Source organism: Polyergus mexicanus, unplaced genomic scaffold, assembly GCF_030449975.1.
Source record: "Polyergus mexicanus isolate NDT 795.1 unplaced genomic scaffold, iyPolMexi1.0 SCAF_12, whole genome shotgun sequence".
Classification (NCBI taxonomy): Eukaryota; Metazoa; Arthropoda; class Insecta; order Hymenoptera; family Formicidae; genus Polyergus; species Polyergus mexicanus.
This window is the reverse complement of record NW_027223332.1, coordinates 8,465,518-8,477,674: the sequence shown is the minus strand read 5'-3', so window position 1 is coordinate 8,477,674 and position 12,157 is coordinate 8,465,518. Positions and strand designations below refer to the sequence as shown.

The window sequence follows — 12,157 nt, the reverse complement described above, 5'->3', positions numbered from 1 at the left end:
TTTTGAATATCGCAACCGTGGAAATTGCGAATGGAAATTTCCTGAAAAAGAGTGACCATATTCGCAGCGTATTATTGCGAAATTAAATTTGAACTTGCACTCTCTGGAATCGGCGATTTATTTCTCGATACCTCGCAGAGTATACTTACTAATATTTGTTGCGCGAGTTTAATATTTTAATGTTACAATTTGTAAAATTTAATATTTGTGATTACATGCATGCTATTAATTGCTCTTCAAATAAGCTTAAATTATTATTGCACATATAACAATGATTTTATTGATGTCGTTTTGCATATACGACGTTCTTATTAAGAACTTTATGAAATTATTGATATACGCTTTTAATTCAGGACTTCGAAAGAATTACAATCTCGTTACATGCGTAGTCTGCTAGAATATTGCTTTATTGTACGAGGAAATAAAGTATTTTTCTAGATATTGTTATATTCGTGTGAAATCGAGAATGAAACATCGGCGGTTTTACTAAAAAACAAAAAAACAAAAAAAAAGGAACGAGAAATTTCATCCCGATATAGTCGATAACATAAAAAAAAGTAGAGGTGGCTCACGTGTCGTGCGAAACATTTCTACACAATTGTATTACAATTCGAATATATTGATTTATTAATTCATTGTTCGACCGTTATTAAAATTCTTCATTTTGTTATTACCGATTTTTTTTATCGCGAGAAATGATCTCGGATGAAAAGAAATAGAACAACTCGAGAAAAAATGGATGTAATATGATCAGATGTAAATATACATAATCAGTTATGAAAAGATCTGGTAACATATATCATTTTATCCGATTAAATATAATAATATTTGAAATTTGGCGCGATATTATCTTATCTTTATATAATTATATTCGGCAATATCTATTTTCATATATAATAATATCTAATTAAATATAATTATATAAAGATAAGATTATATCACGCAAAATTTCAGATATTATTAATATATTTGATCAGATCATGTCGCGCCAAATTTCGGATTTAATTATATATGGCCAGATCATATATATTGCGGCAAAAATTTTGGTTTTAATCAGGGTTGGGAACATTACTCTATAAAAGTAACGCGTTACCGTTACTTGTTACTAAGTTTAAAAAGTAACGCGTTATCGTTACCGTTACTTGGAAAGTAACAATCCGTTACTTTTTCGTTATGTTTTTGTTTTTTGTAATGCTAAAATAAACTATTAAATTATAAAATTATTTAATAATCAATATTAGATGTAATAATCTATGTTACAATTGAAGACTTTAAATTAGTCTCTATATAGCACAAGCGTTTCTTATATTAAAGTTATTTAATGATACTAATTTTTTATGTTAATATCTTTACTTTTTAATACACTTATCTTTAGGAATTTAAATTGTAATTTACGAATTTCAATTTTGTCGAAAATTTTTATCAAACATTGTTTTTTAATATTGATATGAGAAATATTGATATTATTAAGAATGTATTCCAATATTCATTGCCAGTTCGTTACCGTTACTGTAAAAATGTAACGACGTTACCGTTACCGTTACAAACAGAAAAAAGTAACGATTGTTACCGAAAAAAAGTAACCGTAACGGTAAGGATGTTACAAGTAACATTTTTATTTTATTTTATTAACATAAGTTTATTTTTTTTCGAGAAAGTACAAAGACATTTTTTCATTATAATTTACACTAAAGATGTCTATTGTTGCTTCTTCGTGCTGGATATTGGTTTTGTCCGTGTGAGCATTAGTTTGACAATTCGAAAAATGAGACGTGTAATCACTACAATGATGTATGCAAAGAGGGCAAGTGATATGAGCACAATCGCTTGCATGTCCAATAGTTGAGTCTTGTACCAGGGCATATCTCGCGACTTGTTCCGAAGGTGCCGGGCTCCTTTGTGACGTATGACATGCTCGACCCACCAAATAACATTGTTCAACGGATCGTACGGCAAATCATGCAGCAGGTCGCGCAGTTTCAGCATGTTATTTTTGTAACTGAAAGCAGAGAGATAGCACACACGGATTAATCGCTCTAACATCCCAAAAATTGCTTCTATTTTCAATTTCAATTTTCTCACGTTTATGGATTCTATAGAGAATTTCGATAGGCTTAACTTATATAGAAATTGAGCACTTTTGTATCTCGAATAGGCAGTAAATAAACAATTTCGATAAAACTGTAGTTTAAATAATTTAAAAAGAAATGATCTGACCGTTTAAAATATCAAGATGTTAGATTAAAAATTCAAATATCGAAATTAAAAGTAAAATTTCGGGATATTGATAAATATGGACACACATATATTTTTTAAAAAAGGATAACAAAAAAAACTTACCTGGAATTTGTAATGACCTCAATTATGGCCTCTGTGAGCTTGTCTTCGTTCACGTCGGTGATGATAAGTTTTTTTCCCGCTCCATGATTCTCCAATTGTTTTACGTTATAATGTTGATCGGCAAAAACGGGGAAGCCAATCACGGGTACTCCATTCTCCATCGTTTCTTCGGTACTTTGTAAACCTCCTTGATACATGAAGAGCCGTACGTTCGGATGTGCTAATAAAATAAAAACCGGGAACTTTTATATAATCGATAGTTCTCTTGTTTTTGTAAATTATTTTTTTTTATGTTAGAGAACGTAAAAGAATTGTTAACAAAATCTAATTCTTCTATCATGTATACGATATTCTGTACAGAGTTTTCGCGCGATGAAAACAAACCTAGAACTGCATGCTGCGGCAACCATTCTCTCGTGATGACGTTGTTTGGTTGATCCAGGAGATCGGACTCATACTTCCACAATACTCTATAGGGTAATTTTTTGAATGTTTCCAGAAATATGGCAAGTCTTTTGCCAAATAGAAATCTACCTTTTATGTTTGAGCCTAAACTGAAATATATACACCCTTCCTTCGCGTCGTCCAATATCTTTTTCAGATCCTGCAAAAATACGCGCGTTTTGTTTCAATTAACTTTACTCAAATTCAACTTTATGTTGCAACATTTGCTTGCAACATATTATGTCATTAACAGACGACATTTTTATTTGCATTGCTTGGCTTATACGTACTTGTGGTAAACTCTGATTCCTCTGATTAATTTGACGAGATCCTTTTATGGAAATGATCCCAGGAACGTTCGCGTGTGGGTAAAGAAAAGGATGAAAATTTGCCAGAAGCAAGTCCATATTCGAGACAAGCTCATGAGCGGGCGGCATGTTGTCCCCAAAATGTTTTCTCACCATCTTCTCCTGCACGGGTATAATCGTATATCGATGCCAGTATATTTGACGAATGTAATAGTACGCGTTAAGAAAACGGTCCGCCAAATTCATATCTTCGTCCAAAGTATTCGCCAACAAATCCGGCAAATAAGCCCACAATATGGGATTTCCTGCGACACGAGAAACACAATTATAATAGTGGACGTAATTGTACATATGTCACACATAGATACGCACGAACCTATACATTCGATTAAACATACCGAATGTGTAATGATGAAGAGCCATAATTGGTATCGACGTGAGTCCGATCAGCGGTGCGTTGAAGCGATACGATAGTGCGTAAAACGCATCGTAAAACAGGTATTCGACGATTATTAAGTCAAATTTTTTGGTGCTATTGGACGATATCAGTTGCTGCATGACGGGATTGGATAGCGCACTATCAGTCATTTTTTCGTTACGTCGATAAAAGTCGTCCAGAATCGGCCATACCCCTAATTTAGCTAATCCTAAGACGTCAAATGAATCGATCATTTTGTAAGAGCAATAATCCAATTTCACCTCGGTGAAATTTTGAAGAGTCGGATCATTTATGGGGATCGGCGTGAAAACAGTCAGCTCGTGACCTCTTCGCGCCAGTTCCACGGTTAACGGTCTGAAGGCCACCTACACAAAGCCGCGAACATCAGTATAATTATAACACTTAATATTTATGATTTAACTATATGTAAATTAATGTCATTGCAGTAACTATCTATGCGTACACACCATATATACATGTTTATTTGTGTTCTTATTTATCTTTTTTACTTGTAAACTTCATAAGCCATGATTTATAAAATTTATCTCAAAACGCCGAATAAATCATGCTAATAAAAGGCATAATTAAAAAAAATATATATCTTAAAATGTATAGACTTTTATCGTGTAGGATATGAGAGATGTAATTTTATTATTAAATCAATTACGAATCTTTCTGCAACTACATAAATAATAGTCACGAGATACACGATATATTTAAGACTTATAATTACAATATAATTGCAATATGCATTTATAATATAATATTGATATTTTGTAGAAAAAAATTATGGAACTTTTGTGATTATATAATATATTTGAAAAATTTCTGTGTCTGTGCTGTCATAGTCAACAACGTCATCGTCACGTGTGTATCCGTCGATGATATATTGTGTTAATAGTGATAATTTCTTTAATAACGATAATATACAAAGTTGTATTTGTATTTTATTACAGTGAGAAAAAAAGGTATATTATTCTTTATAAGAAGAAGAACAGTTTTAAAGATTCGTGATTGATTTAATAATAAAATTACATCTCTCATATCTTAAACGATAAAAGTCTATACGGTTTAAGATATATTTTTTTTCTAATTATTACTTTTATTAGCATGATTTATTCGGCGTTTTAAGAAAAATTTTTTAAGTCAAGCCTTATAAAGTTTATGAATAAAAAAGATAAAGAAGAACACAGACAAATATATATATATATATATATATATATATATATATATATATATATATATATATAGTGTGTACGCATAGATAGTTATTGCAATGAAATTAATTTACAAATAGTTAAGTCATGCTGATGAGTGATATTTTAGAAAGTATATTTTTTTAGAAAGTATATTTTCTCAATTTCTCAATCGGATAATTAAGATATATTGATATAATGCAAGGATATCTCTTATCGAAATATTTAAAAATAATAAAGAAAGGTCATAAGAAGGAATTTTAGATTTTGATTGAAAAATATCTTTGCGATAAGTACAATATATCCGTAAATACGCTAAAATTTTTACTCATCTTCTTTATCCATAAACCAACGTAAGTAAAGAATTTAATATCTGTCATCACAAGAGCACGCCTTTTCGTCCAAATCTCTATGATGTAAAGGGGATAAAGGCTATGTAGATAACTGAATTTTAAACATAGTTCAAGATGCGTGTCCTAATAAAGAGTACCGTTTAAAATATTTTCATATAACGCTTAACCCTACAGCAAACGTATTACCTAAATATTTTTCGCGATAATTTTTACATTTCTAGAAACCTTATATATGTATACATATATATATATATACAGGGTGTCTGGCGTCAATCGCATCACCGGTTGTGTGCAGGTAAAGCAGATGAAATCGAAAAGAAAAGTCCTTTACCATTATTCAGCTTAATGTCTTTTTTGTTTTATTTGAGAAAAATTCACGAAATTTTGAAAATGTCTAAAAACAAACGCGTTCTTTAAGCACCGGCGTTGGCGTTGCTTAAGAAAGATTTTAGAAGGCCTATGTAATAGAGATATCACTTTACAATAAGATGATAAAATTCTTAAAAAAAAACCTGATGACTGTAAGATGGCTCTGGAATAACTACAAGGATGCGAGCAGCATCAGTGGTAATCCATAGAATCGGTACTATTAAAATTAACTTTAACGACATTTCACAGAACGAACACATCTATTACGATCGCCGATTTCTCTAAACTGAAACTAGTTCTGGGACTACTTCTCTTTTTAAATTTTGAAGTGTATGTATAAATAATTACTTAAGATAACTTAAACTTTAGAGATAAGAAAACAGATAACTTGGATAGTGGCTTATTCAGAACTCCTAGTATTACTCTTTATTTGCATATAAGATAAGAAGATTTAAGAATAAAATTTTTAATGCAAGATAATGTTTTCTCTGTAGAATAGAAATGGTTGATTGGCATACCAAGTAATTGATTATTTATGATTCTCTATGTATTGTATAATTTTCTAATTTAAAAAAGAAAGTAATTATTTTAAACAAATTTAAACATAGCTATTTTAAATATATATGTAGAGGATGTATTCAAGTTCTGTTTCTATTTACTTGAGAATAAATTTAAATTCGTTAACTTTAAAAACATTTGTTAAACATTATCCGCTTTTCAAAATGCATGATATTTCAAAAATAAAAATAGTCGTTTTTTTACGAATAATTAGAAACTTTTGCTATCGTAAGGGTACTAAAGTGACAATTATTTATCGAAGCAGATATTTCTCGCGATACATTCATTGAAAATGTAAAAATCGAAATGACAAGATGCGTTCCGATATTCACTGCCAGTACTGAAAATCTATAGTTTACGTGTTACATAAACGTAGACGATAAATATCGGAACGCAGCCATTGTTTCGCCTTCGAGTTTCAAACTTTTCATCGATTCAAATGTATTGTAATTTGTTAATGATTTTAGAGAATGTGCAGTATGATACGAATCACAGGATCAAGTGACTAAAGTAATGTCGTGATACATCAAGCGTTTATTAATAATTAATTAAAAATTCAAGAAACACAATATTTCAAGTGTATTTATTTCGTAATATATTAAATATTCTAATAACAGCGATAAAAATTATTACATACGTGTTATTGTTTGTATACCGTAGCCTTGATTCGCGCGGCAGAGGTGTATGACCTTTCGAGATAACGTAAAATACCAAAGAGATATCAAAGATAATTATTCGCTACCATTATTACATTAGCAATTATCATCTTGCGCGATTAACTAATACTCGCGATAAGCAACTCGTAACAGAGTGTATCGAGACACGGATATTTACCTTCCGTATCTTATATCACATAATATATTTATTTAAAATAGAAATCATGTAACGATGGAAAGGGGAAATTTTTTAATTGTTTTATTGCGATATTATGTACAATAATATTACATCTGTAAAAATATGTTCAAGTTCAAATATATTTTTCACATCTCGCGTTTTGAATTTTTCCTCTATTTAAACATAACATTGACGGATTGAAAGACTAATATACGAATAGGTTGATTCAAGTAACTACAGAAAGACATCTTGGCATATCGACATATCGTTTAAAGTGATAATATTTATAAAATTTTTATCGCGCGCGCGCATTTGACGTGATTTGATCAAAATCGATTATTGTATATCATATTTTCAGATATTATATTCTGCGAAGCTTTAATTTTAAATGGCCATATTTTTACAAATTATTAGTGTTGTGAAAATTAGTTACATACGTAAGCCGATAATCTTTTACTTGTTTACAGAGCACGTGTAATCGGCATTCCTCGTAATATTTGTCACAATCATATCTTGACAGATAATGTAATGATATAGATTTATATTTTTGTTCTTGATTATTCTGTACATGCGATTGTCTTTACGTGAATAAGTGCTATAAAAAAACAGAGACGAAGAATACGTGTATATAAGAGAAGAGGAAGAGATCTGGACAGCAACGAACAACTATAATATATAAGCAATTTAAAATTTTTTTTAATTTATTATTTATTTCTGAAAATTGATTACTATATAGCTATTCTCAGCGATAATTCATTCTACATAATATAATTCATATAAGATGTATAAGATATAGATGTAATTTAGAGAGAATAAAATATCTGTATAATTAATATTTTTATATAGATAAATATTAAATACTTTGACATATTTAAAATTTAAAATTATTTAAGATATGCTTCTCTATTATTTATATATATGTATATATATATACATATACATAGAAAGATATGTTCTTTTAGAACGTAACGTAACGTTTCGCGTTCCCAGTTGCCTCATCGGTCTCATCTCATTGCCGCGCGCATACAGGTTGCATCGCGAGGCGGGGGAGAAGAACTGGTGACAAAGGGGTTGATGCGGAAGAGGGGGGGGGGAGGGGAAACGTGCGTTACCATTATTATAGGTGGCACGAGGAACGTCATTGGGCTAATTGGCGTCGGTCGGCCGAACGTTTTGCGTTCGGTGCGGCCGCGCAGTTGTGCGCAGCCACGCGTGATTTCCCTGTGCACGACCATCCGCACGCATCACAAACCCCGAAAGGGTGCTCTTTCACTAGAGTTGCCGCCGCCGCCACCGCCAGCCGAAGAGGGAGGGGGAGGGGAGGGGGGGTTGGATTCGTATATCGGATGGACGATGGGTGGCGATGGGTGATAGCGGCTGCGACGCCACCACGACCAGAAGGGCGACCTATACAAGAGTCGGTAGAGAGAGAGAGAGAGAGAGAGAGAGAGAGAGAGAGAGAGAGAGAGAGAGAGAGAGAGAGAGAGAGAGAGAGAAGAATGGGTGGAGGGAAGTACATTGCGGCTGTTCCAAAACAAACATACGACTTGGACAGGCCGAATCGTTTCCTGGTTGGAAGCTTGCCTGGAAATCGGCTACGCGGTTCGTACGCGAAAGGCGCGAGTTATTGTCAGCGTTTCGGCCGACTGGTGCCGATCGACCAGGAACCTCTAGTGCTATTTCGTTGCAAAGTTATATGTATACGATTACTCGCCGCACGGAGGAATATTCATAGATTTTTTTGAATTTTGTACGTTCAACAAAGTGTTGCCAATCTATTTATTGATATTTCGTCAATTATCGAAGCATATATTAGCAAAATTACATGAGCGAACGTTAGAAATAAAAGAAAAATTAATTGAAAAAATCATCTATTCAAATAAAGTGCAAAAATTTTAATGTCTTTTTAGGCTAAGTTTGGTAAAGTTAGTTTGCCTATAGAATAATATTTATAATTAAAAAAATTAGAAAGATTTGAAGATTGGACACAATATATATTTAAAAATTATGTAGAAAGATATTTTTTATTGACGCTTTGTCTAAAAATAATCTAAAGAAACAAAAGAAAAAGAAAAAAGAATTATTTAAAGAAAGAATTTTACAAAAATTATTTTGTGATACAAGGTGTAATAAAATCTTTTTTATATATAAAAGAGAAAAATAATGATATAAAAACCTGATGACTGTAAGATGGCTCCGGAACGACTACAAGAATGCGAGCAGCATCAACGACAATCCATAAAATTGACACTATTATAATTGATTTTAACAACATTATCATAAGATGGTTATGATTGCGCTATTGATTTCTCTAAACTTACTGTCAATTTTAATGTACAGGTCATTTATAAGCTTTGAAATTTCAAAGATAAGATAACTTGGATAAGGTCGTTGGCATTATATTGATAACATTGGCAACGCAAAAATAGTAATTATTTTTAAGAGTATTTTTTTACAACCAAAGATAAATGACACGGTTGATTTTTATTACTTAAGTTTACTTAAACGTTATTAGACGTATGATTAGAAATAAGATATTTTCATATAAAAACACGAGCGCTCAATTATGAAATAAAAATTAAATTGCGTGTCGTAAAAAATAAATGATATAAAAGAAATTTTTGAAAAACTTCAATAAACCTTTATGTAAAATCTTAATCATTTTGATTCTTGCACTGTCAATATGTTTTCGATATTTCATAGACTTTGCATCTGATACTTTTCTGCTCATCGAATTTCCATTGCATACAAAATACTGAAAAAATATTCTAACTTAATATTTAATCCGAATTAAAGTCGTAAAGACGTGATGAGAAATCATATAAAATTTGTTTTCTATTATTTTCGAAAGCAACGCAACGATTTTTCGAATTGTCGTGCCTTTGAAAAGTATTTTGATACGCGTGTCTTCAAAATTATCGGAATCTTGTCGGATGGTCGTAGCATATATAAAAGAATGTTGACATGTACATTGAATTCCTGCATCGGCGACAACTTATAGATACATATACATAAGCGAGTACGTCTGCACGCGATGATCGTTGAGAAATTAGATTCGACGAGCCGATCAGTGGAACGCCACTGCGGGATGCTGGGTGGACCAATCGAGCCGGACGGGTCGGTATGTTCAGACTCTCCGGCTTCGAGGAGGGTTCCTTGCCTCGCGCTCTGCGGAGGAGAGATAGCGGGCATTATCGGGGAACTAATTAAACTGGGGTATAAGAAATAAAAGGAAGAAGGAGTCGCGCGCGAGAGAGAGAAGGAATTCTCGCCCTCTTCTTGCGAATGGACGAGCCAGGCCAGGTGCTCGACCTGGATACGTCGTGCCTATCTACTTACCTTACCTATCTTACGCCGTGTTAGGTCGAAGGTTGGTTTGGCGGGAAGGAAAGAGCAGGGAGCGGGGGAGGGAAGGAAGGAAGGAGGTCGATGAAGATGGCCTTACCAAGCTACCCTTGCTCTCCGATGCTGACGCCATCGCCGGAGGCCGGAAAGTAATTAGGCCGGAAGCGAGAGATGTGGCGGATACTGTAGCTGTTTCCCTTCTTGCACGCCGGCCATAGACAGTCATTGTTATCTAACTTAAATGAACCGCGTAATGATATCGTTAGAGGCGTTTCGGTATCGCCGGCGTTCGCCGAGGCGTCTTCGTGGCCTTCAGCGACCGGGACCCCCTGGTTTATAATTGCTTTCGCGATTAGGGCAGCAATATTCAAACTAGAGTAAAGTGTTGTCACCGGTGTTGTTGTATAGTATTTAAGCAGCCTCATATACGTACGCGGAGAGAATAGTGGAAGAACGACTGTTTTTTTTTTTTTTTTGTCAATATTACGAAGCCTTGACGAGAATTCTCGATTTTGCGATAATCTCGTCCTTTGACAGGAAAATCGGAAAGATTTTCACATCTGACTTTCTATTTCTCACTTTTTTCCACAATACTGGAGAATACATGTGGCTGACGAATGATAAATGCGAGTTTAAAATACATAATATGAGGCGGAGAGAGAGAGAGAGAGAGAGAGAGAGAGCGTAAAGAGAATGAATATAAAGAGAGCTCACGATAAAGGAGCGCAAAGAGAGATAGATCCTCCGTGAGAAGACATTCGTGACGTTATCAGGAATGGTCTGGGAAAGTGGAAATTAAACGGGACTCGGTAGGAGCAGATGAAACAATTTTTCGACGCGAGAAGCAAGATAGAGAAAGAGAGAGAGAGAGAGAGAGAGAGAGAGAGAGAGAGAGAGAGAGAGAGAGAGAGAAAAGGGGAAAAAGGCCGGCAGACTAGGAGAAGCGGGAAAGCGAGTGGGTGGGATTTCAGGGGGTGCCGCTATCTCGACTTATTTTCACGGATCGGATTTCTCCGGGGGAAGGGAGGGGGGGAGGGAGGGGCAACGGTATCAGCGGTTTTCACGTCTCGCGGCAATTACATTAAAAGTTTCTGTAAGGGGTGCGAGAGAATTGAGTGGAGGAAGACGAGGGTAAAGAGAGAAAATTGGCAGAGGACGAGAGAAGAGAGAAATATTCGACGAGGAGCGAAGGAGTCCATTTCGCGTAAAGGGCGGCGAGGGAGGGAGAGGGGAAAAAGAAAGAGAGAGAGAGAGAGAGAGAGAGAGAGAGAGAGGCAGAGAGATCGAGCGGAGAGAGAATAAGAAATGGCCGGGACGCTTGCTAACGATCCAAGAAGGTTTTTATCTCGTCATTCCTTAACGGTCGCCGTTGTTATTTAGTGCCTCGTCATTATAACCCCGACCACCTCCTCGCGTTTTCGCCACCCTAGCCGGCATTGAGTCGCCCATCCGCTATTAATTGTTCATTCACCCTCATCGAAGTCAGCGCGTCTTTTTTTTTTTTTTTTTTTAAATTCTGTCGTCGCGTTCGTGCGAAGCCGGAGGTAAATTTGATATCAGAGGGCATCGCGAGATGAAAATCTTAAATCGTTCCGATGCTCACTAATTATTATTCAGCGGCAACAACGGACTTCCAATTTTAACGTAGAAAGAAGGGGTGCCTTCAGTCATCATGGATATTCGAGTCACAAATCGGTTACGATGAAAAGTACAAACTAATGGCAGTTATCGACAATTATGTCGCGTATTTTGGGGAGGATAATGGATTAACAGCAAACCATTATTAATTTTTGCAAAATTAAAAAATTAGGATTTCTATATAATTAAATATATATATATTTGGCATTCTTTAATTTTAAAGTTTAAATATAAGTAATTTCAAAAGAGAGTTCTTACGATTAAAAGGAAAAAGGTCTGAAGATATCGAGTGCCAGGATTTTCGTCAACCAAAAATCGGCATGGCTGATTCGA

At 34.3% G+C, this 12,157-nt stretch overlaps 1 protein-coding gene across 1 annotated transcript; it reads right to left on the bottom strand.

The window, feature by feature from the left end:
- Window positions 1-1,359: 1,359 nt before the first annotated feature.
- Window positions 1,360-5,736, bottom strand: LOC138938268 (UDP-glycosyltransferase UGT5-like). Its single transcript, XM_070305123.1, has 6 exons — window positions 5,593-5,736; window positions 3,491-3,896; window positions 3,075-3,397; window positions 2,725-2,944; window positions 2,341-2,560; window positions 1,360-1,999 (listed from the first exon to the last, which is right to left on the bottom strand). The coding sequence occupies exons 1-6, from the start codon at window positions 5,707-5,709 to the stop codon at window positions 1,699-1,701; spliced, it is 1,587 nt and encodes a 528-aa protein (XP_070161224.1). The 5' UTR covers window positions 5,710-5,736; the 3' UTR covers window positions 1,360-1,698.
- Window positions 5,737-12,157: the final 6,421 nt, after the last annotated feature.

Excerpts from the sequence above, each read along its gene's own strand:
- LOC138938268 (XM_070305123.1), bottom strand. The coding sequence starts at position 5,709 with ATGTGTTCGTTCTGTGAAATGTCGTTAAAGTTAATTTTAATAGTACCG. Across the intron at positions 2,945-3,074 it reads GGAATCAGAGTTTACCACAA|GATCTGAAAAAGATATTGGA; the intron begins GTACGTATAAGC and ends GTATTTTTGCAG. Across the intron at positions 2,561-2,724 it reads GCCGCAGCATGCAGTTCTAG|CACATCCGAACGTACGGCTC; the intron begins GTTTGTTTTCAT and ends TTATTTTATTAG.